At 40.9% G+C, this 27,038-nt stretch overlaps 2 protein-coding genes across 12 annotated transcripts in view; one reads left to right on the forward strand and one right to left on the reverse strand.

Moving 5' to 3' along the window:
• The window catches only part of DCUN1D3 (defective in cullin neddylation 1 domain containing 3), a 34,618-nt gene extending 34,410 nt beyond the window's left edge, over positions 1 to 208 (reverse strand). For 2 of the 6 annotated variants that reach the window (XM_082362601.1, XM_082362602.1), the window contains exon 1: positions 74 to 184. The gene's annotated coding sequence lies outside the window, so the exon portion shown is untranslated. The other 4 variants (XM_082362597.1, XM_082362599.1, XM_082362603.1 and 1 more) reach the window with 3 other exon arrangements.
• On the forward strand, positions 193 to 27,038 carry LYRM1 (LYR motif containing 1). Of its 6 annotated transcripts, XM_082362644.1 has the most exons (6): positions 391 to 707; positions 2,977 to 3,078; positions 18,982 to 19,034; positions 20,071 to 20,229; positions 24,732 to 24,824; positions 25,971 to 27,038. In XM_082362644.1, exons 4-6 carry the CDS (start codon positions 20,071 to 20,073, stop codon positions 26,085 to 26,087), a joined length of 369 nt encoding a protein of 122 aa, XP_082218770.1. In that variant the 5' UTR covers positions 391 to 707; positions 2,977 to 3,078; positions 18,982 to 19,034; the 3' UTR covers positions 26,088 to 27,038. The 6 variants fall into 6 exon arrangements, with proteins under 6 accessions (XP_082218772.1, XP_082218770.1, XP_082218769.1 ...); XM_082362643.1 differs by lacking the exon at positions 18,982 to 19,034 and having other exon boundaries at positions 391 to 755; positions 2,977 to 3,079; XM_082362642.1 differs by lacking the exon at positions 18,982 to 19,034 and having other exon boundaries at positions 2,977 to 3,079.

Raw genomic sequence — 27,038 nt, forward strand, 5'->3', positions numbered from 1 at the left:
AGCTGCTCCAGAGGTTTCTCCAGTCAAACCCTTTCTGGAAACGACGGCGGCCCGGCGGGTCCAAAACACCTACCATCCCCGCTCGCGTTTCCAGGCTCCCTGCCGCCGCCGCCGCCGCCGCCGCCGCCGCCGCTGCCGCCGCCCCCGCCGCCGCCGCCGCCGCCGCCTCTTCTTCCACCACTGCCGCCGCCTCCTCTTCATCTGCGGCCCACCGGCGGGGGCCGCCCCGAAGCCCCGCCCTCTCCATCGCCTCCTGCATCATCACTTCCGGTAACCCCGCAAGCCGCCCGCTCCAGGACGCGGAATAGGAGAGGGGCGGGTAGGGAAAGAGTGGCAGTTTGCGTCACGACGTACGCAAAGACGTACGAAGCCGTCGCCAAGTAAGGGCAAAGACCTAGCGACGCGGAGGGAGAGCTAGGAGGAGATGGACTGGACCATATTTTTGGCTGTGATGGGGGGAGAGAGGAGAACTAAAGGGAGAAAAGGGAAATAAGGAAAGGATGAACTTAGATATATTGTTGGCTGTACGGCGGAGCGTGGTCTAGCGTTTGAAGTTTAAGGAAGGCTCGAGCCTACACTCGACCTGGGACTGATACTCCCACAGAGGTCCGTCCGGTGGTTTGGTACGGCCTGGCCCACCGGACCTGCCAGAGCTCAGTCGGCCGCAGCTCAGCTGGGCTCCCGGCGCCGCCTCCTCCCAGCCTGCGGTAGGCTGCCGGGCTTCTGTGGGTGGGGGAAGGCTGGACTGATGCAGCGTGAGTGTAGAGAATGGAGACGCTGACTCCTGGCGCGGGAGACTGGGGGAAGGGGTTGGCTCCCCAGGGGCAGGGATGGGGGGGCGGGGTGCGACGTTGCTAGGAGACGAGCCTGTGTGACCCCTCCGCCCCCCCAGCCTCGCGAGGGCGGCTCGGTGTCACCGCCGCTGGCCTCGGCAACTTGCTAAGGGAAGCGGCTTGAGGGCCAGGAAGGGGAGCCCTGGTTTGGGAACGCTGAAATGCTGGTTTGGGGCCCATCTGAGACTTCTCAATCCTTTGGATTCCCGAATGTAAATGGCAGATTAGTAGGGGCAAATCCGGGGCGAGAGGCGTCTAGCTGAGGAAGGTTGACACAGACGAGTCCCCTACACGATACTGAGATTTTCTAAGATAATGAGAACCAGCTTCTTAAATCCCTCGGTCCGCCAAAGGCGTTGCTCCATGACTTTTTATTCGAGTCCGGGAGAAAGTTAAAAAGTAAATCAGTAAGATATCAGCAAGTGAGAAGTGCCCCAAAGGTAGTAGTATCAGATGAAGTGGTAGAAGATGGGGGGAGGGCCACTCTAAATCGGATAAGTCTGTTCAGAGGAGGCCGGGTTTACAGAAATCCGAGAAAAGAGGGAAGCTAGGGAATGAGCTTTCTAGGTGGAGAAAAGAACCAACGGGAAGGGATCTGAGGAAGGAAATGGCGAGAAGGCCATGTGCTTGGAGTAGAAAGGAAAGAACCAGAGCCAGAGTGGTCTGTGATGGAGAAGTGGCAGGGCCTGATCAAGCATAGCCTTTTAGCTCAAGGTGAGGGTTTGGCTGTTTTTTAAATGGAGGGTTTTAAGAAGGAGTGACCAGATCTGATTTACATTTTTAGAAAATCATTCTTGGCTACTGGATAGAGAAGGGTAGACGTAGTCAGACCTGCTAGGAGGCTGTTGCAGTAGGGCCAAGGGGGAGGTGACAGTAGTGTTGTATTCACGTTGGAAATGGAGAGAATTAAATTTGGAATGTACTCTGAAAGTCGAGCTTGCAGGACTTGCTGCCAAATTGGATGTGAAGTGTATGGGAAAGGAAGGAACCAAGGATGACTCCACAGAGAAAATAGTTTGGAAGGCACTACTATTCTTTTGAGCATACTAGTTTTGATAAGTCTATTAATGGTCCAAGTAAAGATGTTGAGAAGTTAAATATACAAGTCAAGGGAAAACTCAGAGAGATAATAAATGTAGCAGTTTATTCCTGGATCACCTAAGAAGAGGGTGCAGATAAAGAGGAAGGCCTCTAAACTCCTTGGGGCTCTTTACATGTAGAGATGATCCAGAGAAGGAAAAGCCAGCAGAGGAGACTCTTCACACACACAAAGCCTCCAAGATAGAAGGAGGCCCCATAATATCCTTGAATAATGGGACCCACCCTCATAATCATTGATACTCATTCTCAAAGGCCTGGCTCAGATCTCTTTCCTCCTTTCCTCTCCCAGCTGTCAGTGCTTTTGGACTCCTGTTTAGGTGATTTGTGTTCATTATAGCAAACCTTACTTTGCTTATTAATTGTTTATACGTCTGACTACCCTGTGAACTATTTCTTCTTTGTGCCCTGCTGGCTCCTATTTCAGAGCCTTGCCCATGGACCCAACATATAGGAACACTGTGTCCATAATGTATCAACCATGGACTTCAACAGCTTCTGACAAAGGTGCATTTGTCCCCGCTGTTGCTGCCACCTCCACCACTAGATATGGTTGATTTCATAAACTCTAGAAAGGGTATCAGAAGAATAATCAGAAGGCCTGGGTTTCAGTCTTGCATCTTTACTGACCAGCAGAATGGCCTTGAATAAGACCCTTTTCTTTGAGTTTAGGGGTTGGCCTAGATTACAGATTACAAACTGGTGAGACAGATATTGCCTGCAAACGTGGTTTGGCCCACAGATTGATTTAAATTATTTTTTAAAATTTACTTGCCAAATTTAAAAATCTGATTTTCAGCTTCATTTGAAAAATGAGACAATCTGGCAACACCAGCTTGAGGTTCCTACAGAGCAACAGTCAGCTGGAGCCAATGAGATTCTTCTCCCTTCCTCTACCAGCCTAACACCTGTGGGCATCTGATTTGCAGTTTTTTGGTCTAGAGCTCTGCTGTCCATATGTAGCCACAAGCTACATGTAGCTATTTAAATTTAAATGAAATAAAATTTAAAATGCAGTTCCTCAGATGTACTAACCATATTTCAGATGCCCAGTGCCAGTGGCTACCCTGTTGGACTGCGAAGATATAGAATATTTCCATCATTGAAGAACATTCTGTTGGTCATTGTTGGCCTGGAGAAACTCGAAGGTACTCTGGGTGCTAATCATTCTGCGCACTAAAGATGGACAGTCATTGCTCCTACTCTAAAGGAACTTTGTCTAGTAAAGAGCTCCCGTGCTTCTGCAGGTGGGGAAAGTTGCTTACTCAATAGGTGGAGGGTACTTGGAAACTCTCGTGAAGGCGGAGACCTCCTGTGCAGGGTGAGGGTTATATATCAGGTGGTTGGATCAAGGGTTAGGTGTATCTAGTGTTATATAACCAGAGCCCTTTTGTCTGTTTCTTAATCCAGTTTCTTAGGAAATTATCACAAAGAAGGGGTTTGAATGTTTTAATTTAAATGTTTTGTGTTCTCTTGACTGCCCTAGTTCCTATGAAGGGTTCAAATCCTGGGTAGTTACGAACGAATGACTGGGGTTGATCTTCAGCATTGACCAAGTTTTCACCCATTGCCAGCACATACACACAACACCCCAGACACACACCTCCTACTTCTGGTAACTTGTTCTCACTACCTCTGATTGACCCTTACCTTGTCTTTGTCTCTTAAAATATGATGATAAGGAAACAGTTGCTTCCATTTCTTTTGAATTGAGAGACTGAAACTTGGTTTCCATTTGGAGTTTCTATCCCTGAGGGGGCAAATTGCTGTACATCTCTTGGATACAAGAGCCTGATTGGAGTTCCCCTTACAAGTATAAGCTTGTGTGTGCTCCTGTGCTGATATATTTAGGATGAATATATGTGCCTTACATGATCTTATTTGGGATAGTTTAGAAATCTTTCAGACATAAATATTTTTGGTTTTTCCCTGTCTTCTGAAGATTTCCCATGTTACGGGGCCTAACCTAATTTCTTTTCCTTTAGATAAAAATATGATATATCCTTTCCTCCCTAACCCGTATCTCTGACATACCATATTGTCAATTTCTGTGTAAAAAGATGCTGTTTCAGAGAATAGCCATGGTATGATTAAGTACACCCCACAAGCATATCCTGAGATATACGAAACAGTGTGTGGCATTACACTTCCCCTTTTGGATTCTAGTAACCAAAAACTGAATCCAGGTCAGGAAACAAGTCCATGGGGCGTGTGTGGGATAGGGAGATGGGGGCACTTGGTTTAGCTTGAAGGTTATTCAATTTAGGTAAGATGATACTGTATAGGATATGGGAATACATCAGAAAGTCAGGAGGGATAACGGATCTAGGAGAAAAGTGCACCCGAAGGATAAGCAAGGAGTAAGAGATAAAGGAAGAAAAATAGGAAGGGAAGCTTGCTCATGCCCTTGGTGTTGGCACCTGCATTGTATTTCCAGTAAGAAGTCTGCTCTGTGGTCTGAAGATAAGCGATGCCTCGGGCAGGGTTATTTACTCATACTGAAGAACAATAGCTCTTTACTGTGCAGGGATTATTAATGATCAGAGGGAAACAGCTTTAGGAAAATCCATTACTGCCACAAAGCGATAATTTCACCAGCAGGCAGCAAAGTTTAGCAGAGATAAAAGAGGCCTCACTGTTCCTCCTTTATTTCCTCCTTTTCAGGTAACATTTGCCTTTGTTAACTCCCAATGCTAAGTGATTTACATGGATTATTATGAACAATCCTTAAAACAACTCTTTGAAGAAGGTTCTGTTGTTTCCCCATTTTAAGAAACTGAGGCTCAGGAAGATTAATATCTTGCCTGATGTGGTGAAGTCAGGATTCAAACCCAGATCATTCCAGAGCCCATTAGTTCATTGTTTGTATTATATCTCCTGTCCTTTACATCTGTGGAAAAATTTTGAATGCCTAAAATCAAGGTAGTCATTCTCTATTCTGCTATCTGGGGCAAGAAAATCTGTTTGCTTTGACATTATAAGAATGCTTCAGTTCCCTGGAGGTTTTCCAAATGACAAAAGCTTTAAATTATAATTTTTTAGGTTGGTTTTGAACCCTCATCATTTGGGTGCAATGGACCTTATTCCCCCAAAGGACTGTTTTTAAGAAAAAAAATATCAGAAACTCATTTTTCTATATGTTTGATTCTAAGCTTCCTGGAAATACAGTATATCATTTCAGTCCTGTGGACAAACCCTAAGTGGCCTTAAGAGAACTTAAGAGCGAGGGTTATGTAACAGCTGTGTATACTGCCCTAGATGGAAGTGAGAAGACTGCCTCGCCAAATAACACTTAATCTTCAATTCTCACCCTGACACCCACAGTGCCACTCTTGAAAACATCACTGTGAGGGTTAATTCGTATTTTTAAATGCTCTAGGGTCTTCTGTTGCGAAACCTGATCCAAATACCACTGCATATGTCTCAGGATGAGAATGGTAATTACTGGTGATTATTCTGTGTGGGTAAATTTTTTCTTCTAACAAATGTATTTCAAGCTCCAACTCTGGGCCAGGCCTAGGAGTGTAATGGATGAGACAGGGTCCCAACCTGCTTCTCTCTTCCCCTCCCAAAACACACACAGTGGAGGAAGAAACATAAGGCAAACAGAAAATTACAATAGAGTAGAATGAACATTATGATAGGAGTATACACCAGAGCAGGGACGCTGACCCAGTGTGAAGAAGGCACCTCGTGAAAAGTGATGAAAGCCAAAGGATGAGAATCAGCAGTTAAGCAAAAAAAGAATATTTCAGTTGTATGGGTTGGGGCCTTCCATTTGGCAAAAAGAAGGAGTCCCAGATCTAAGAAGATAGGGCAGCAGGACACGGGATAGGTCACCACTGGTACATGGTGAACACAAACGATGGATTTCACTGGGTGAGTTTCATTATCACCCTCCCCCCAAATCATAAAGTAGTTGGGAGAGAAATTTGACTACATTATATTCATTGGTTATGATTTTTTAAATTTACACCTAAGGACAGATCTTGAAAGAATGGAGTCTCCTTCCACCTGGGGTTTGAAAGTCAGTTAATTTCCCTTGCCTTTTCTGTCCCTTGTTTGTACTGCAACACTTTTTCTTCAGTAGAAGGCAAAGCCTCATGGGAGTGCAACATTTGGAATTTTGACATTCCTGAGACCAGAGTCATACTTCTATAAATTTCATCTGAGGAAAGGGAATTTTCATCTCTGCTCTTAAACTTCTAAGTGTTCATGCAGTGATGCTTTTTCCAAAGGTGAAAGAAACTGTTCCAAAGGTGGGGAAAAGGGTGAAGTGGATAAAGCCCCTAGTCCTGGCAAATCTTCCTATAGGCCTCCTGCAAAACTAGATGTAGACATGCCAAGTATATAGACCCTTTCACTGTATTTTCATTCTCCAGAGCAAGTGGAAGAGTGAGGGGGTGGTGCTTTTTTTTTTTTTTCCCTAGGAAATTGATCACTGCCTGTTTGGAGTCCCCATTACTGACTCCAAAATAAAAACAGGGAAAAGCTTTCAGTCAGGGAAATAATCATTCAGCTTTTTTGGCTCTTAATCCCAGTTCTCCTGTCAGTTAGGTAGCATTAGGCAAGACTCTTCACCATCTGCAAGACTGGTAGAGTCACAGGTACTTATGATACAGTTTGAAATCCAGCATGTTTTTAAAAATGTAAATCAGACCATGATACTCTTACTTGCTTAAAACCTACCACTGTCTTCCTTTTGCTCTTAGACTACAAATCAAACTCCTTTCCAAGGCCTACTCTCCCAGCCTGTGCTGGATTCTGTCCACCTGTGGTCCCACTTCCCCCATAGGCTTTCAACTGTATTAACACTGAGGTTGGTTCCCACCTCATAGCCTTTGTTCCTGCTGTTCTTTCTTCCTGCATCACCTTCCCCTGAACTCTTCCCATTAATAGGTTCCTGAACACCATTCAAGACTCAGCTCAAACGTCACTGACCACCCAAAATAACATAACCCCCACCTCTGCTCATTAATATCATATTACTGTTTCATTCCTTGAGAGCACGTATAACCAAAATTATACAAAAATTTTTCTTATATATCATCTGCCTCTGCCACTAGGATATAAGCTCTAGGAGGACAGGGGACCGTGGCTGCTTGTTTATCACTGTATGCCTAGCCTGGCACATGGGCACTGAATAAATGTTGGATGGATGGATAGATGCATGGGAGGAAAGAGTAAGACCTGCAGGGTAGTAGCACTGTCATGAGTGCTGGTATCTCTTATGTGATGTCAGCTCCTTTGGAGCGTCAGGGACAGGGTTGCCGCAGGGAACAGAAGAGCACAGCAGTCCAGTTAAGTGCACAGCCTCCTCTGAAGGTGCTGGTGTGTAACATCATTACTGAGGAAGGACAGTTGCAGGGGAGGGGCAGATGGTATATGGAAAACCTTATAAAAGGGTAATTGCAATTCAATCAGGGTGCAAAAAGAATGGTCTTTTGCTCTTTGTAGGAAGGGAGTAGAATTTAGTTCCCATTGTCACAACTGGCTAAGTTCTTTAAAGCAATCAGCAGACATTCAACCACATTTACTGAGACTGAGCAGCCTATTTAGTGATTAGAAGTTGGGGCTCTGACTCCACACTATCTGGTTTTGAATCCTGGCTCCACCTCTTCCTCGCCATGTGACCTTGCTCAGGTTACTTAACCTCTTTTGGCATCAGGTTCCTCCTTTGTAAAACAGGATAATGTAGTATTTACCTGATAGAACTGTGATGATTATGGGAGTTAATATATGTGTGTAAAGTACGTAGGAAGCCTAGCACAGAGGAAGTGCAAAGTAAATGTAGCTATTACTGTTATTATTATCATTCTTATCCTTATTATTATTCCTTTAATGAGCAAAATGCAGTCCCTGCCCTCCAGGAATTCAGAGACTCTGGGAAGAAAAAGACAGTGAAACTGCAAAAGAACAATAGCTGGATGTGATAGAAGCAGAGAAAAAGGTGCTCCAGAAAAGCCTGAGAATAAACTGGTGTCTACAAGTTGAGGTGGCCAGCAGAAAACAGGCATTCTAAGTGAAATGTTCAGCAGAATAAACACCACAGCAGGGTGCCTTATAGCTACAGTTCCCAGACTCAGGTTTTTTGGGACTCCACATCACAATTTCTGCTATTATTTACCTATGTTTTTTTGTTTTGTTTTGTTTTGTTTTTTTGGCCACACTGCGCAGCATGCCGGATCTTACCCCGACCAGGGATTGAACCCCATGCCCCCTGCAGTGGGAGCGCAGTCTTAAGCACTGGACACCAGGGAAGTCCTACCTATGTTTTAAACCAGCTTAAAAGTTTCTGTTATGTGTTTAAAGGTAGCTCTATATCACTACAAAATAGAAATCACTTTAAATCACGTGTTTGTTGGGCTATTAAAACACATTAAGGGATCACACTAAGAAAATAAATATTTTCTTGTACATCAAAAATTACCTCCCCAACCAGTCTTTGGGACACTTGCTTTAAGGGAAACTTCTGACTATGACCTGAAGCCAAAATGTACTAGCAGCAATATTTGTCAGCCGTTTTTTAATGGTACAGGCTGCACATGGTAGGTGCTTGGTAATGAGTTTTATCCTGGCACTGTGTTTATGCATGAAATACGATTTGAAGAAAAGAGCCCAGTTTCCAGTCACAATTCCTCCCAGGCACACTTCCTATCTCTTATCTTTCCTCATTCTGGGATTTGAGGGTTAAGGAAGTACAAAGCAGAATTTGAAGAAATATCAGTCTCAGAATAAAAGTTATAAAACTTTAACTGTAAAAATTCTTTAAGAACTGACTTCACAGGCAGTTGAGACTGAAGTTCAGTTGTGGTCCTCGAAACAATTTCATATTCCTGATGTCGACCATGGGAGAATCCCAGCAGACCCCACTGCATCAGGTCAACCCCTGATACTAGGGAAGAAGGAGAAGGTCTGACTCGGCCTTTCATCAATAGTGAGAGATCATTGATAGTTTTAGAGGAATAAAAGTTGGTTTCAAGCCATCATACCATAGGGAGGAAGACTCTCAGGGAAAAGTCACTTTTCCTAAACAAGTTGCTTCCTGGGAATAAAAATATAAACCAAAAAGAAGAGAGCTTTTTAACAATTTTTTAATTTATATGGCTGATTTTGTTTCTAGAATCACAAGCTTTGTAACAACGACTTGCGAATAGTACATAATGGAGAACACAGCTTTAGACTGTGGAAATCTTTTGGACTGTGTTTTCCAGATCACCTGATGTTGGCGAGGAAGACATCACTTATTTCCCTTTCAGGATTAGTTTTCAAAACACTTAAACGTTAAAGGGTTTTGAAAATGGTCTTATTAAATACCAATTGTTAGTTCTGCTTGTTACCTTAAATACCATACTTGCAGGGCGTGTGTATCAGCTTATGGTATGTGATCAGTTATAGTTTGAAGCTGTGGTTCAGACAGTAGTAAAAACAAAGAAATGAAAGTCAGACTTTGGAGAAGGTTGCTGCTGTTTTAATATGCCATACTGCCTTCACTTTCCTCCTTAAGTGTCATGCAGTCAGGGAAGTTTCTTCTGTTAATGACAGAGAAGTGAAGCAGTCATTAATAGAGGTTAGTTGCAGACTCTGTTCCTCACAGGAACTGACTCATGTATTTTCATACGAAACCATGGAGTTTTAGGGAGAGCCAGAAACTCAGAAACCTGTTTCCTTACCAGGAAAAACATCATCAGTTCATCTGAGTTTTCATTACAATTAGCCACAATGCATGATGATCTCTCTTGGTTTATATGAATTCCTTTTAAGCATTTTTTCCTGTGAGGTATAATGGATATCAGGTATGTCCTTTTAACTTTTGAATTGGGTGAAGTAGTGATTTCAAGCTTTTCATCAAATGGTTAAGCCTTGGTTCATTCCTCATTGCTTAAGAAAGGTCATCAGGGGCCTCCCTGGTGGCGCAGTGGTTGAGAATCTGCCTGCCAATGCAGGGGACACGGGTTCGAGCCCTGGTCTGGGAAGATCCCACATGCCACGGAGCAACTGGGCCCGTGAGCCACAATTACTGAGCCTGCGCGTCTGGAGCCTGTGCTCCGCAACAAGAGAGGCCGCGATGGTGAGAGGCCCGCGCACCACGATGAAGAGTGGTCCCCACTTGCCGCAACTAGAGAAAGCCCTCACACAGAAACGAAGACTCAACACAGTCATAAATAAATAAATAAAAGAACGTGAATTTCTTTAAAAAAAAAGAAAGGTCATCAGGGTCAGGGTAAGTAAGAGGTGCAATCATACTCAAAAGAGACATTCTCTCTAAGGTGAAGTCCTTGCAATTACTTAGAATTTCTAGATAAACACAGCTCCTTCCAGCTCCCATCTGCTTTCTTTAGCTGCCTAAATTCTCATAAGCTCAGGACCACCCTAAAGCATGCAGTCTCCATGTATTACCCCTCCCCCCTGGGTTGGAAATGGGTCTGTTCTCAAAGGGCAATGAGCAGCCTACTTCTCAACGGATGACCTGTTTGAGGAAAGCCCAGGACTCATAATGAGGTGTCCCAGTGCCTGGTCCTGCTACTCACTTGCTAAATCTGTCTTCCTTGTCTTCCCAGCCTGGTAATTTGTTAAAGGCAGTACAGTGTTCATTCTCCTAAATTTGACTAATCGCAATCCTCTAGTAGTGGGATTTTTTTTCATATCTTCTCTGAATTTCCTTTTTTTTAAATCGAGGTATAGTTGATTTACAATATTATATTAGTTTCAGGTGTACAACATAGTATATATATATATATCACATCTTCTTTATCCATTCATCTGTTGATGAACACTTAGGTTGCTTCCCTATCTTGTCTGTTGTAAATAATGCTGCTGTGAACACTGGGTGCAGTTATCTTTTTGAATTAGTGTTTTTTTCAGATATGTACCCCAGGAGTGGAATTGCTGGATCATATGGTAATTCTATTTTTAGTTTTTTGAGGAACCTCCATACTGTTTTCCATAGTAGCTGCACCAAGTTGCATTCCCACCAACAGTTCCCTTTTCTCCACACCCTCGCCAACATTTGTTATTTATGTTCTTTTTGATGATAGCCATCTGACAGGTGTGAGGTGATATCTCATCATGGTTTTGATTTGCATCTCTCTGATGATTAGCAACGTTGAGCATCTTTTCATGTGACTGTTGGCCATCTCTGTGCCTTCTTTGGAAAAATGTCTATTCAGGTCTTCTGCCCATTTTTTAATCAGGTTGTTTTTTTGATGTTTAGTTGTATGAGTTGTTTATATATTTTGCATGTTAACCCCTTATTGGTCATATCATTTGCAAACATTTTCTCCGATTCAGTAGGTTGTCTTTTCATTTTGTCGATGGTTTCCTTTTCTGTGAAAAAGCTTATAAGTTTACTTAGGTCCCATTTGTTTAGTTTTGCTTTTGTTTCCTTTGTCTTAGAAGACAAGTCAAAAAAAACTTGCTACGATTTATGTCAAAGAGTGTTCTGCCTATGATTTCTCCTAGGAGTGTTATGGTTTTCAGTCCTATATTTAGGTCTTTAATCCATTTTGTGTTTATTTTTATAAATGATGTGTGATGCTATTTTGATAACTGTAGCTTGGTAGTATAGTCTGAAGTCAAGGAGCATGATACCTCCAGCTCTGTTCTTTCTGAAGATGCTTTGGTTAATCAGAGTCTTTTGTGTTTTCATACAAATTTTACAATTATTTGTTCTAGTTCTGTGAAAAATGCCACTGGTATTTTGACAGGGATTGCATTGAATCTGTAGATTGCCTTGGGTAGTATGGTCATTTTAACAATGTTAATTCTTCCAATCCAAGAACATGGTATATCTTTTCATCTGTTTGCATCCTCTTCAGTTTCTTTCATCAGTGCCTTATAGTTTTCTGAGTACAGGTCTTTTACCTCCTTGGTAGGTTTATTCTGAGATAGTTTATTCTTTTTGATATGATGCTAAATAGGATTGTTTCCTTGATTTCTCTTTCTGATAGTTTGTTGTTAGTATAGACAAGTGCAACAGATTTCTATATATTAATTTTGTATCCTGCAATGCTACTGAACTTATTGATGAGCTCTAGTAGTTTTCTGGTGGCATCTTTAGAATTTTTTATGTATGGTATCATGCCATCTGCAAACAGTGACAGTTTTACTTCTTCCTTTCCAATTTGCATTCCTTTTATTTCTTTTTCTTCTCTGATTGCTATGGCTAGGACTTCCAAAACTATGTTGAATTAAAAAATTGGTGAGAGTGGGCTGCTTTCAGCTTTTCATCATTGAGTGTGTTACCTGTGGGTTTGTCATATATGACCTTTATTATTTTGTGAGATGTCCCCTCTATGCCCACTTTCTGGGGAGTTTTTATCATAAATGGATGTTGAATTTTTTTTTTTCACTTTTTTTTTTTTTTTGACCACACCATGCAGCATGCAGGATATTAGTTCCCTGACCAGGGATCGAACCCATGCCCCCTGCAGTGGAAGCATGGAGTCTTAACCACTGGACCACAAGGGAAGTCCCAAATGGATGTTGAATTTTGTCAAAAGCTTTTTCTGCATCTATTGAGATGATCCTATGATTTTTAATTTTTAATTTGTTGACATGGTGTATCACATTGATTGATTTGCAGATATTGAAATCCCACTTAATCATGGTGTATGATCCTTTTGGTGTCTTGTTGGATTCGGTTTGCTAATAATTTGTTGAGGATTCTTGCATCTACGTTCATCGGTGATATTGGCCTGTAATTATCTTTTTTTGTGATATCTTTGTCTGTTTTTGATATCAGACTGATGCTGGCCTCATAGAATAAGTTCAGAAGTGTTCCTTCCTGTGGAATTTTTTGGAATAGTTTGAGAAGGATAGGTGTTAACTCTTCTCTAAATGTTTGGTAGATTTCACCTGTGAAGCCCTCTGGTCCTGGATTTTTGTTTGTTGGGAATATTTAAATTACTGATTCAATGTCATTACTGGTAATTGGCCTGTTCATATTTTCTTTTTCTTTTTTTTTGAATTTTATTTTATTTATCTTTTTATACAGCAGGTTCTTATTAATCTATTTTATACATATTAGTGTATAGATGTCAATCCTAATCTCCCAATTCATCCCAGCACCACCCCCACCCCCCTCTGCTGCTTTCCCCCCTTGGTGTCCACATTTGTTCTCTACATATGTGTCTCTATTTCTGCCTTGCAAACTGGTTCACCTGTACCATTTTTCTGGATTCCACATATATGCGTTAATATACGATATTTGTTTTTCTCTTTCTGACTTACTTCACTCAATATCACAGTCTCTAGGTCCATCCACATCTCTACAAATGACCCAATTTTGTTCCTTTTTATGGCTGAGTAATAGTCCATTGTATATATGTACGACATCTTCTTTATCCATTCGTCTGTCGATGGACATTTAGGTTGCTTCCATGACCTGGCTATTGTAAATAGGGCTGCAGTGAACATTGGAGTGCATGTGTCTTTTTGAATTATGGTTTTCTCTGGGTATATGCCCAGTAGTGGGATTGTTGGGTCATATGGTAATTCTATTTTTAGTGGGGTTTTTTTTGAAGAAACTACAATTATTTTTACTTAAAAATTTGAAAGTGAAATATTATATTTATTGCCTTATTTTTTAAACATCTTTATTGGAGTATAATTGCTTTACAATGTTGTGTTAGTTTCTGCTCTACAACACAGTGAATCAGCTATACGTACACATATATCCCCATATCCCCTCCCTCTTGTGTCTCCCTCCCACCCTCCCTATCCCACCCCTCTAGGTGGTCACAAAGCACCGAGCTGATCTCCCTGTGCTATGCGGCTGCTTCCCACTAGCTATTTTACATTTGGTAGTGTATATATGTCAATGCCACCCTCTCACTTCGTCCCAGCTTACCCTTCCCCCTCCCCATGTCCTCAAGTCCATTCTCTACATCTGCGTCTTTATTCCTGTCCTGCCCCTAGGTTCTTCAGAACCTTTTTTTTTTTAATTTTTTGATTCCATATATATGTGTTAGCATACGGTATTTGTTTTTCTCTTTCTGACTTACTTCACTCTGTATGACAGACTCTAGGTCCATCCACCTCACTACAGATAGTTCAATTTTGTTTCTTTTTATGGCTGAGTAATATTCCATTGTGTATATGTGCCATATCATCTTTATCCATTCATCTGTCAATGGACACTTAGGTTCTTCCATGTCCTGACTATTGTAAATAGTGCTGCAGTGAACATTGTGGTGCATGACTCTCTTTGAATTATGGTTTTCTCAGGGTATATGCCCAGTAGTGGGATTTCTGGGTCATAAGGTAATTCTATTTTTAGTTTTCTAAGGAACCTCCATACTGTTCTCCATAGTGACTGTATCAATTTACATTCCCACCAACAGTTCAGGAGGGTTCCCTTTTCTCCACATCCTCTCCAGCATTTGTTGTTTGTAGATTTTCTGATGATGCCCATTCTAACCAGTGTGAGGTGATACCTCATTATAGTTTTGATTTGCATTTCTCTAATAATTAGTGATGTTGAGCAGCTTTTCATTTGCCTCTTGACTATCTGTATGTCTTCTTTGCAGAAATGTCTATTTAGGTCTTCTGCCCATTTTTTGATTGGGTTGTTTGTATTTTTAATATTGAGCTGCAAGAGCTGTTTATATATTTTGGAGATTAATCCTTTGCAAATATTTTCTCCCATCCTGAGGGCTGTCTTTTTGTATTGTTTATAGTTTCCTTTGCTGTGCAAAAGCTTTTAAGTTTCATTAGGTCCCATTTGTTTATTTTTGGTTTTGTTTTCATTACTCTAGGAGGTGGGTCAAAAAAGATCTTGCTCTGATTTACGTCAGAGTGTTCTGACTATGTTTTCCTCTAAGAGTTTTATAGCGTCTGGTCTTACATTTAGCTCTTTAATCCATTTTGAGTTTATTTTTGTGTGTGGTGTTAGGGACTGTTCTAATTTCATTCTTTTACATGTAGCCGTCCAGTTTTCCCAACACCACTTATTGAAGAGACTGTCTTCTCTCCATTGTATATCCTTGCCTCCTTCATCATAGATTAGTTTACCATAGGTGCGTGGGTTTATCTCTAGGCTTTCTGTCCTGCTCCTGTTCTATATTTCTGTTTTTGTGCCAGTACCATACTGTCTCGATGACTGTAGTTTTGTAGTATAGTCTGAAGTCAGGGAGTCTGATTCCTACAACTCTGTTTTTTACCCTCAAGATTCCTTTGTCTATTCAGGGTCTTTTGTGTCTCCACACAAATTTTAAGATTGTTTGTTCTAGTTCTGTAAAAAATGCCACTGGTAATTTCATACGGATTGCATTGAAATCCTAGATTGCTTTGGGTAGCATATTCATTTTCTCAATATTGATTCTTCCAATCCAAGAACCTGGTGTATCTCTTCATCTGTTTGTGTCATCTTTGATTTCTTTCATCAGTGTCTTATAGTTTTCTGAGTACAGGTCTTTTACCTCCTTAGGTAGGTTTATTCCTATGTATTTTATTCTTTTTGTTGCAATGGTGAATGGGATTGTTTTCTTAATTTCTCTTTCTGATTTTTCGTTGTTAGTGTATAGGAATGCAAGAGATTTCTGTGCATTAAGTTTGTATCCTGCAACTTTACCAAATTCATTGATTAGCTCTAGAAGTTTTCTGGTGGCATCTTTAGGATTATATATGTATAGTATCATGTCATCTGCAAACAGTGACAGTTTTACTTCTTCTTTTCCAATTTGTATTCCTTTTATTTCTTTTTCTTCTCTGATTGCCAAGACTAGGACTTCCAAAACTATGTTGAATAATAGTGGCGATAGTGGACATCCTTGACTTGTTTCTGATCTTAGAGGAAATGCTTTCAGTTTTTCACCATTGAGAATGACGTTTGCTGTGGGTTTGTCGTATATGGCCTTTATTATGTTGAGATAGGTTCCCTCTGTGCCCACTTTCTGGAGACTTTTATCATGAATCGGTGTTGAATTTTGTCAAATGCTTTTTCTGCATCTATTGAGATGATCATATGGTTTTTATTCTTCAGTTTGTTAATATGGTGTATCACATTGATTGATTTGCATACATTGAAGAATCCTTGCATCCCTGGGATAAATCCCACTTGATCATGGTGTATGATCCTTTTAATGTGTTGTTGCATTCGGTTTGCTAGCATTTTATTGAGAATTTTGCATCTATATTCATCAGTGATATTGGTCTGTAATTTTCTTTTTTTGTAGTATCTTTGACTGGTTTTGGTCTCAGGGTGATGGTGGCCTCGTAGAGTGAGTTTGGGAGTGTTCCTTCCTCTGCAATTTTTTGGAAGAGTTTGAGAAGGATGGGTGTGAGCTCTTCTCTAAATGTTTGATAAAATTCACCTGTGAAGCCATCTGGTCCTGGACTTTTGTTTGTTGGGAGATTTTTAATCACAGTTTCAATTTCATTACTTGTGATTGGTCTGTTCATATTTTCTATTTCTTCCTGGTTCAGTCTTGGAAGGTATACCTTTCTAAGAATTTGTCCATTTCTTCCAGGTTGTCCACGTTATTGGCATAGAGTTGCTTGTAGTAGTCTCTTATGATGCTTTGTATTTCTGCGGTGTCCATTGTAACTTCTCCTTTTTCATTTCTAATGTTATTGATTTGAGTCCTCTCCGTCATTTTCTTGATGAGTCTGGCTAAAGGTTTATCAATTTTGTTTTTTTTTCTCAGAGAACCAGCTTTTAGTTTTATTGATCTTTGCTGTTGTTTTCTTTGTTTCTATTTCATTTATTTCTGATCTGATCTTTATGATTTCTTTCCTTCTGCTAACTTTGGGTTTTGTTTGTTTTACTTTCTCTGGTTCCTTTAGGTGTAAGGTTAAATTCTTTATTTGAGATTCTTCTTGTTTCTTGAGGTAGGATTGTATTGCTATAAACTTCCCTCCTAGAACTGCTTTTGTTGCATCCCATAAGTTTTGGATCGTTGTGTTTCATTGTCATTTGTCTCTAGGCATTGTTTTGATTTCCTCTATGATTTCTTCAGTGATCTCTTGGTTATGTAATAATGTATTGTTTAGCCTCCACGTGTTTGTGTTTTTTACGTTTTATTTCCCTGTAATTTATTTCTAATCTCATAGCGTTGTGGTCGGAAAAGATGCTTGATATGATTTCAATTTTCTTAAATTTACTGAGGCTTGATTTGTGACCCAAAATGTGATCTATCCTGGAGAATGTTCCGTGTGCACTTGAGAAGAAAGTGTAATCTCCTGTTTTTGGATGGAATGTCCTATAAATATCAATTAAATCTATCTGGTCTATTGTGTCATTTAAAGCTTGTGTTTCCTTATTAATTTTCTGTCTGGATGATCTGTCCATTGGAAGTGAGGTGTTAAAGTCCCCCACTATTGTGTTACTGTCGATTTCCTCTTTTATGGCTGTTAGCATTCGCCTTATATATTGAGGTGCTCCTATGTTGGGTGCGTATATATCTATAATTGTTATATCTTCGTCTTGGATTGACCCCTTGATCATTATGTAGTGTCCTTGTCTCTTGTAAGATTCTTTATTTTAAAGTCTATTTTATCTGATATGAGTATAGCTTTCTTTTGATTTCCATTTGCATGGAATATCTTTTTCCATCCCCTCACTTTCAGTCTGTATGTGTCCCTAGGTCTGAAGTGGTTCACTTGTAGACAGCATACATATGGATCTTCTTTTTGTATCCATTCAGTGAGCCTGTGTCTTTTTGTTGGAGCATTTAATCCATTCACATGTAAGGTAATTATCGATGTGTATGTTCCTATTACCACTTTCTTAATTGTTTTAGGTTTCTTTTTGTAGGTCCTTTTCTTCCCTTGTGTTTCCCACTTAGAGAAGTTCCTTTAGCATTTGTTGTAGAGCAGGTTTGGTGGTGCTGAATTCTCTTAGCTTTTGCTTGTCTGCAAAGCTTTTGATTTCTCTATTGAATCTGAATGAGATCTTTGCTGGGTAAAGTAATCTTGGTTGTATGTTATTCCCTTTCATCACTTTAAATATATCGTGCCACTCCCTTCTGGCTTGTAGAGTTTCTGCTGAGTAATCAGCTGTTAACCTTATGGGAGTTCCCTTGTATGTTATTTGGCATTTTCCCTTGTTGCTTTTAATAATTTTTCTTTGTCTTTAATTTTTGTCAATTGGATTACTATGTGTCTCAGCATGTTTCTCCTTGGGTTTATCCTGCCTGGGACTCTCTGCACTTCCTGGACTTGGGTGGCTATTTCCTTTCCCATGTTAGGGAAGTTTTCAACTATAATCTCTTCAAATATTTCCTCGGGTCCTTTCCCTCTCTCTTTTCCTTCTGGGACCTCTATAATGCTAATATTAGTGCGTTTAATGTTGTCCCAGAGGTCTCTTATGCTGTCTTCATTTCTTTTAATTCTTTTTTCTTTATTCTGTTCTGTGGCAGTGAATTCCACCATTCTGTCTTCCAGGTCACTTATCCGTTCTTCTGCCTCAGTTGTTCTGCTGTTGATTCCTTCTAGTGTATTTTTCATTTCAATTATTGTAATGTTCATCTCTGTTTGTTTGTTCTTTAATTCTTCTAGGTCTTTGTTAAACATTTCCTGCATCTTCTCGATCTTTGCCTCCATTCTGTTTCCGAGGTTCTGGATCATCTTCACTATCATTATTCTGAATTCTTTTTCTGGAAGGTTGCCTATCTCCACTTCATTTAGTTGTTTCTCTGGGTTTTTATCTTGTTCCTTCATCTGGTACATAGTCCTCTGCCTTTTCATTTTGTCTGTCTTTCTGCGAATGTGATTTACATCCCACAGGCTGCAGGATTGCAGATCTTCTTGCTTCTGCTGTCTGCCCTCTGGTGGATGAGGCTATCTAAGAGGCTTGTGCAAGCTTCCTGATGGGAGGGACTAGTGGTGGGTATAGCTGGGTGTTGCTCTGGTGGGCAGAGCTCAGTAAAACTTTAATCCACTTGTCTGCTGATGGGTGGGGCTGAGTTCCCTCCCTGTTGGTTGTTTGGCCTGAGGAGACCCAGCACTGGAGCCTACAGGCTCTTTGGTGGGGCTAATGGTGGACTCTGGGAGGGCTAACACCAAGGAGTACTTCCCAGAACTTCTGCTGCTAGTGTTCTTGTCCTTGGGGTGAGCCACAGCTGCCCCCCACCTCTGCAGGAGACCCTCCAACACAAGCAGGTAGGTCTGGTTCAGTCTCCTACTGGGCCACTGCTCCTTTCCCCAGGTCCTGATGCTGACACTACATTGTGTGTGCCCTCCAAGAGTGGAGTCTCTGTTTCCCCCAGTCCTGTTGAAGTCCTGCAGTCAAATCCCAGAGGGGCCACAAGATCTTCAGTCATCAGAGAGATTTTCTGTGGTACTTATTATACAGTTCTTAGGTGGACAAGGAAGTAGACCAACAATTTTGAGAAATATTTTCAACAAGGTTATGATGAACTAAAAAACAGTTTGCAACCTGACAAACTCTGGGTGGAATTGAGCCTGCAGATTCATTTTATGTTTGGTACTCACATTTTCAAAAATAAGGAATTACTGTCTTTTTTGAAGTTTCATATTTTAAAAATCTCGACTGCCACCTATTGTTAAGCTATCAGGAAATCTGGCACCCTTAGGCCCTCAATTCTACATGACAGCAGCTGGCTGGGGCAGAGTAGCAACTGTCCCCTTTCAAGGGGGGACATCTTCTCTAGTTGGCCACTGTCCCCACCCAGCCGGTTTCCCTCATTTTGTTACCTGCCAGGCTCCAGAGGCACTTGAGTTTGCAATCCCTGCATTAAACTCAAGTTCACTCTTAACTAGAAAATTCAGTTATTCAAAATGTGGCTTCTCCTGTGCACTCAGGTTAGTGATGTAATTTCACCAGAATACACACTAAAAGCATCATTCCTAAGATATTCTGGCAAAGAATATACTGGTTTAAAGAACACTAAATGTGCATTTTGGTTTTGTCATGTTCATAAAAATGGCCATCATGGCAAACAGCAAGGTTGAGCAACCTTCAACCATGGGATGATGTACAAGGCCATCTAAGAGACTGCTGGTATTCATATAACACCGTTCTGGCAATGCTAGCAAACAGATCTGTTCAGAAAGAGCAGTTATTTCTAGACTAATTAAAGAGCTTGATTTTTAAAAATGTACAGCTGCCTCCCTGCCTACTGTCAAATTGAATTTTTATGTAAATTTTTCCTCTTCTATTTTGGTGGGTCGGAAGATGACAACGGCAACACGACAAGAAGTTCTTGGCCTCTACCGCAGAATTTTCAGGCTTGCGAGGAAATGGCAGGCTGCATCAGGGCAGATGGAAGACACCATTAAAGAAAAACAGTACATACTAAATGAAGCCAGAACACTGTTTCAGAAAAACAGAAATGTAAGTAGGTTCTAGCTGGAGATTGCAAGGAGGAGAGCAATTTCTTGTGGTGCTTGTTCATTTCTTTTCTGTTCTAAAGTTGAGAGGACTGAGCAGCACAAGTCAGAGTGACAGAGTGTGGAGCAGGAAGGGGCCAGAGGCACAGCCTAGCTGGCTTGCCCAACCACTGAAAAGCAGAGCCCAGCCCGGGCTTCTCTCTCCACTCTTTTCAGGTCTCAGTCCAGCGGGTAAGTGGCTCAGCATCTTCAGAAGACCCCATGAGCCAGGTGACCTGAGTCAGGCCAATGAGAATTTTCAGGGTAGGATAGGTTCCTCACACACTGTGCCTGTTGTTAGCCACTCCCACAGGAGGTGTGCAGTTAAATTTGTTTTTTTTTCAATTCATAAGCTATTCAGAGCCTCCAAGTTTAAACCCATTCAGAGGGAAGAGAATAGGATTAAGACAGGTTTCCCTTCATAACTTAGCTTTGAACTCAAGCCTCTTTGGCTAGCAGAGAGACTTTGCCCTTTGGGACCTCAGAATTGGGTAAAATAGTGCCTCCATTTGCTAGTTGAACCCAGACACCAGGGAGCCAAAAACCATTCCAAGAGGCTTGATTTGACAAACCATAAAGCATCTAGCTGTCAGCTCCTTAGGAAGACTGCCTGGCCCTAAGCATGGAAGGAAGCTTTCAGCTCCTGACTTTTCTTGCCTTTTTCTCATTGATCTCATGGATTCAGCACTGTCACTGTTCACTTCGTGAAACTTCCTGACAATTTACTCTCTTTACTTTTCCCTCTCTGGCCCCATCTCAGTCTCCTTTTCTGCCCTGTCTTCTTCACACACACGCCTACCAGCTGTAAGCGTCCTCTGAGGTCAGCCCTCTGCACTGAGGCCCAGAGACCATGGTTCCAGATCCCATATCTTGACCTGTCATCAGCCACCTGCAGGAACTCACCACAAGCATAATAGCCTAAAGCAGAACTCATCTTTCCACAAGAACACCTCCCCTTCCCAGCTTTCCCATTTCTGTCATAGCTTCTGCCACTATTTTGTGACCCATTGCTCTCATTCTTTCATTCAACAAGTAGCTGAGTGTCTACCATGTTCCAAACACCAGACTAGACATCAGGGATATAACTGAGCAAAACCGAGACAGGGTCCCTGAAAGATGTTTCAGAGTTAGATAGAAAGAAATGTAAAATTACAATTGGGGTAGTGCTACACAAGAAACCATCTCAATCTACAATATCCTTCCCTTCTCATAATCCCTGAAGTCTCCCTGCCTTTTTTTTTTTCCCCCAAGTGACAGGCAGCAATGGCTGCTATTTTTTTTTTAATTAATTAATTAATTTATATTTTTGGCTGTGTTGGGTCTTCGTTTCTGTGCGAGGGCTTTCTCTAGTTGCGGCAAGCGGGGGCCACTCTTCATCGCGGTGCGCGGGCCTCTCACTATCGCGGCCTCTGTTGTCGCGGAGCACAGGCTCCAGACGCGCAGGCTCAGTAATTGTGGCTCACGGGCCCAGTTGCTCCGCGGCATGTGGGACCTTCCCACACAGGGCTCGAACCCATGTCCCCTGCATTGGCAGGCAGATTCTCAACCACTGCGCCACCAGGGAAGCCGAGTCTCCCTGCTTTTAATACCAACCTGCTTGTGAACTTTTTCTGCTCTTACCATAGACCATGCATACCACATCAGAGTGTACGTACCCCCCAAGGTCCTGAAATAGTCCTTTGAGGAATAGAAGTAAAATACTGTAAGTGCTGTTTCTATTTATTTTTATTGCTCTTTTAAAAATGTCTATTTTATATATATTTATAATGGAATTATTAATATCTTTAATAAACTTATAAATACACATATGGGGCTCAGAAATTTTTTTTTTGGCCACACTGTGTGGCACGTGGGATCTTAGTTCCCTGACCAGGGATTGAACCCAGGCCACGGCAGTGAAAGTGCCAAGTCCTAACCAGTGGACCACCAGGGAATTCTCAGGGCTCAGAAATTTTTTATTGAAAGAAGTAGATGATCAAAAATTTGCAGACCACTGAGCTATACCTACCCCTAATTAGTTGGTGATATTCTCTTTTTTTTTTTCTTGTTTGTTTCATTTATGTTGGTATGGTCTCCTTAACTAGATTGTCAGTTCCTTGAGCACATAGACAGTTTCTTATCCTTTTCTAGTATATCTCGTGGGCCCTGCCTTGTGGTTGTCACTAAATTAATGAGCATTTACAAATACTTTGATTCAGCTGATCTTCTCCAGGAAGTTTTCCTCCAGTTCTCTGCCCTCACCCAACCCCATGATGGCCACCTACTCTGCTATATAGGAATCTATATAGCAGTCTGTAGCAGTCATTGCCCTTGTTGATTATATACCATTGTGTCAGAGTTGTTCTGCCAAGGTAATATCCTTGATAGTTGAAGGCAGGGACCATGGCCTCACAGTGTCTAGTCTGGTGCTGGGGATATCATAGTAGTATGTGCCCAGTAAACCTTTGCAGGTTCACTCACCTAACTACTGCCCAAGACCCTTTGGGTTTTCAGTTAAGGCAATAATAATCCTTCATTTGCCTCTGCTTGAATTGGCCCAATGTGGTGTGAGCCAGAGGGAGGTGTATTTGCCAGTGGTGAAGCCCGCGTGCCTAGAGCCTGTGCACCGCAACAAGAGAAGCCCCCGCAATGAGAAGCCTGCATGCCTCAACGAAGAGTAGCCCCTGCTCGCCGCAACTAGAGAAAGCCCGCGTGCAGCAACGGAGACCCAACACAGCCAAAAATAAATAAAATAAATAAATTTATAAAAAATAAAATAAAATACATACTTGTTTTACCATGTATTAGAAAGAAAACAGTATCAGATAATTTTGCAAGTACTGTGCTTAGAGAGTCCATTTAAAGAAAAAGTTTAATATTAGTATAGGTAGTTGTGGATATGGCAGAATCGTGCAGGCAGCCTCTGAATGACTGATTTGGAGAACTCTAACCCAACTTGTTCAAATGGACAGCTGGAGCCCCAGGAGTCCTCAGCCCCCTTAACCACATCTTTATTAGGGGCTTCTTTCTTCCTAATCCCTCATGTAGACATAAGTAGTCTCCTGTAACCTCACTTGCTATAAGTGCTTAATAATAACCCAAAGGTATCTCATTAATTGGTCTAAATCCTAATGAGCAAATGAGAACATGGAAATCTACTCCCAAGGTGGACATCAGAGCAATAGCTTCTGAGAAATCCAGAGGTCAGAAAGCTGAGCCTCTGTCCCAAGGGACTCAGCTGTGGTTCTTTCTATGTGTTGCAGTTTCTGGAACTTTACTCCAAGAGGTACCATAGGACAGAATGCCCTTGGAATTTCCAAGCCACAATGGCCCCAACTTCACTGTGGGTGTCATCTGGGGCTGATGCAATCCCAGCTCTGCTTTGAGGCCCACTTACAAACTCTTAGCAGAGGCATGTGTTGACTCATTTTCCATCCTCGGAGTGAAATGGTTTCTCCCCTTCTCCTCCCTGGCTTTCTGCTTTTCAGAATGAACTTTTCATTCCTTTACTTGAAGTTGGACTACCACAATTTAACTGTTTTGAAATTTCAAATGTCATTTCTTTTCCTCGCTAATGAGCAAGACAGTTTACAGTTCAAAATAGAAGGTGGATCATTCTCCAGTATCTTACTCGGGGTTTCTAGACAGCACTTGCTGATAATTGGGTTACTTGAAAGTAACTTGATCAACAAGGGGAGGGTATGAAGAAGCACTGTTGTTCATTGTCGGTGGGAATAAAATTTATAGATTGTTCTTAGGAATGTAAATTGGTACAGCCTCTTAGAGGGTAATTTGAATCTACAGGGAATATCTGTGAGAATTAAAAAAGCATGAACCCTTTAACCTAGCAGTTCTCTCTCTAGGAAATGATCTTTCAAATATATTTGCATGTGAGCCAAAAAAATTTTTAGAGGGATCCACTGTTTATAATGGCAAAAGATTGGAAATAACCTAAATGTCCATCAGTAGAAAATTGGTTAAATTATAATACAGCCTTATGTTGGAATTTTGTGCAGCTGTTAAAAAGAATGGGGCAGCTCTGTATGTGTAAATATAGAAGGAGCTTCAAGTTGTTAGTGAAAAGGCAAGGTTCAGAACTTTCATTTTTATAAGAAAAAATGCTAAGTTTACAGAGGTATACTTATATATGCATAGAATATCCCTGGAAGAACAAACAAGAAACTTCTGATAATTGTTGTCTCTGAGAAGGGGAACTGGGAGACAGGAAGAAGAGGGAGACTTTGTTTTACATTATATCCATTTGTATTATTTGAATTATTTTTACCATGTGCTTGTATTATCTACCTCAATAATTTTTAAAAGTTAAATCCACAGGAAATTTTATACTAAATTGCTTTTGATTTTTCAAATTACCAATATTTAATTTAGTGGCTAATGAACTGAAAAAAGTTTAAGAAAATGTGTACCTATACTTTATGTAGCATTGGAAAGATGCTAACAATCTCACCTATTTTTCCCTTTTAATAGCTTACAGACACAGACCTGATTAAACAGTGTATAGATGAGTGCACAGCCAGGATTGAAATTGGACTGCATTACCAGATTCCTTATCCAAGGCCAGTAAGTGTGACTCCAGTTAACATGTGGTGTGTACTTATCCTTGTCAACCCAGTTATTTCCAAGAATGCGTACCAAGAGGGCTAGTGTTTGCTGAGAAGTCTAGAGCTACTGTAGCAGGCATGTTGGAAATAAGCTACCCTTGCGTGGCCACCAGCCCATCACAACAGACTAAAATGTCAATTGAACGCCTGATTTCTCCTACTTGAACAACTTTCCCTTATATGGAAGGGAAAGCCAGCTCACATTTACATAGCTTTCTCTTCTGACTTTCACCTTTTTTATGGAAATATTTTTATTTTCCTTATTGTAAAACACAGGTTTATTGTTAATGAAAGAATAAAATTCAAATATTAAAGGAATTAATAAGGTAGAAAGTGAAAATTGTCAAAAATTCTCACCCTGTGGAAGTGACCACTATAACTGTTGAGTGGGACCATATGAAATTGCCAATATTCTACTCTTGACCTACAAAAACAGCAATTTTATATTGTATTGGCTCAGCCTAACAGTTTGGTAATATATCCTTTTAGTCTTTTTTTCTATACTCATGTACGTACATTTTCTTTACTTAAAGTACATGGGACCCTAGGCATACTGTTTATCGCCTATTTATTTTACTTCCTCTCTTTTGGATATCTTTTAAAATGGATGCATTGTATCCTATTGTAAGAATATGCCATAATTTAACCAGCACCCTTTCACTAGACATTTATGTTGGTCCCAGTTTTCCACTATGCAAAGAACATCTTTGTGTATACACTTTTTTCCTCACCTTCTTTGGACTCTCATCTCACTGTGTGATCTGTGGTTTTTTCCTCCATGCAGGAAATATGGCAAAGAAGAGCACAAGCTTTGGAATCATACAGATCTGGGTTCAAATCCTGGTTCTACCACTTAATGTATAATCTTGAGCAAGTTATTTAACCTGAACCTCCATTTTCTCATCTGTGAATATTAGAATAATAATTCTCTATGAGATTATATTGAGGATTAATGTGTATAAGGACTATAAGGAATAATGAGTCAGTATAGAGTTAGCACTTAGCAGAGAGCATGGTACTTAGTAAATCTTCAGTGAATATAAGCTGCTGCAATGATTATAATTCTTAATATTTTATTATTATTATTATTATTATTATTATTCAGATTCATCTACCTCCTATGGGCCTTACCCCACTACGAGGCCGGGGACTTCGAAGCCAGGAGAAATTGAGGAAATTTTCCAAACCAGTATATCTCAAGTCTCACGATGAAGTTTCCTAACCCAGAAAAAAAAGTTTTTTTCTGAGAATGATGAGCGAACTAGGCCTTAAATGTAAACCAGACAGCAAAGCTCTTCTTGATTAGCAGCAAAAATCCAAATTTCTTCTTAAAACCTTCGAAATACTGGTACTCACCCCATGATGTGTGCTCACACATCACTACAGTTTGTCAGGATCTTGCTGCCTGAGTGGACAACACTAACCCTAGAGGTCATGGACCTTAAATCCTCACTGAAGCATCATTTGGAAACAAGACTAAGGCCCGTGGGCAGAAGACTGAAGGGTGACAAAGCTCTTCAAGTGAATGCCGATCACCAGACATGCCAGCTGATATGAAGAAATTAGCCAGTTGCTGGAAGTTCTCATGGCTACTATAAAACTATATACCACCCCTCAGAATATTTTTAGGCTTTTTTTTTCAAGTTATAGATTTGCTTAAAAGTGGGCTTTTTGTGTGTGCTTTGTTGTCTTTTGACGCTTCCAATTTCCACATAAACTCCCCTTAAAAAGCGCATCATTGGATCAATCATGGTTTTTCATTGAAATTTTATGAGATCCATCTCTGCCCCAGACATACACATACACAAAAGTTCATGTCTTAGGTAAATGCATATGTTTAGTTTATCTTAAAGCCTATAATTACTTTGGATACACTTAGGATCTGAAAGGCTCACTAGAAACTCATACTGCATTCATTATGAGAATTTTACATTAACATAATTAGGAAGTACATGAGCTAAGCTGGCTTTCAAATTATATCCAGACTGAAACGGGACAAGTAGAGATCAAAACACAAAGGACTTATACCCCTGCATGTGTGGATACAGGTGAGATTCCCCTGCATGTGTGGATACAGGTGAGTTTCCCATGGCAGTTCATTTGTACGTCAGCATCATTCCCTCTTACCTCCAAAGGGGCTGGGTAATCACCAATAAAGAAAAATCTCTAGTGA

Source organism: Balaenoptera borealis, assembly GCF_965194805.1.
Source record: "Balaenoptera borealis genome assembly, chromosome: 16".
In the NCBI taxonomy this organism is placed as follows: Eukaryota; Metazoa; Chordata; class Mammalia; order Artiodactyla; family Balaenopteridae; genus Balaenoptera; species Balaenoptera borealis.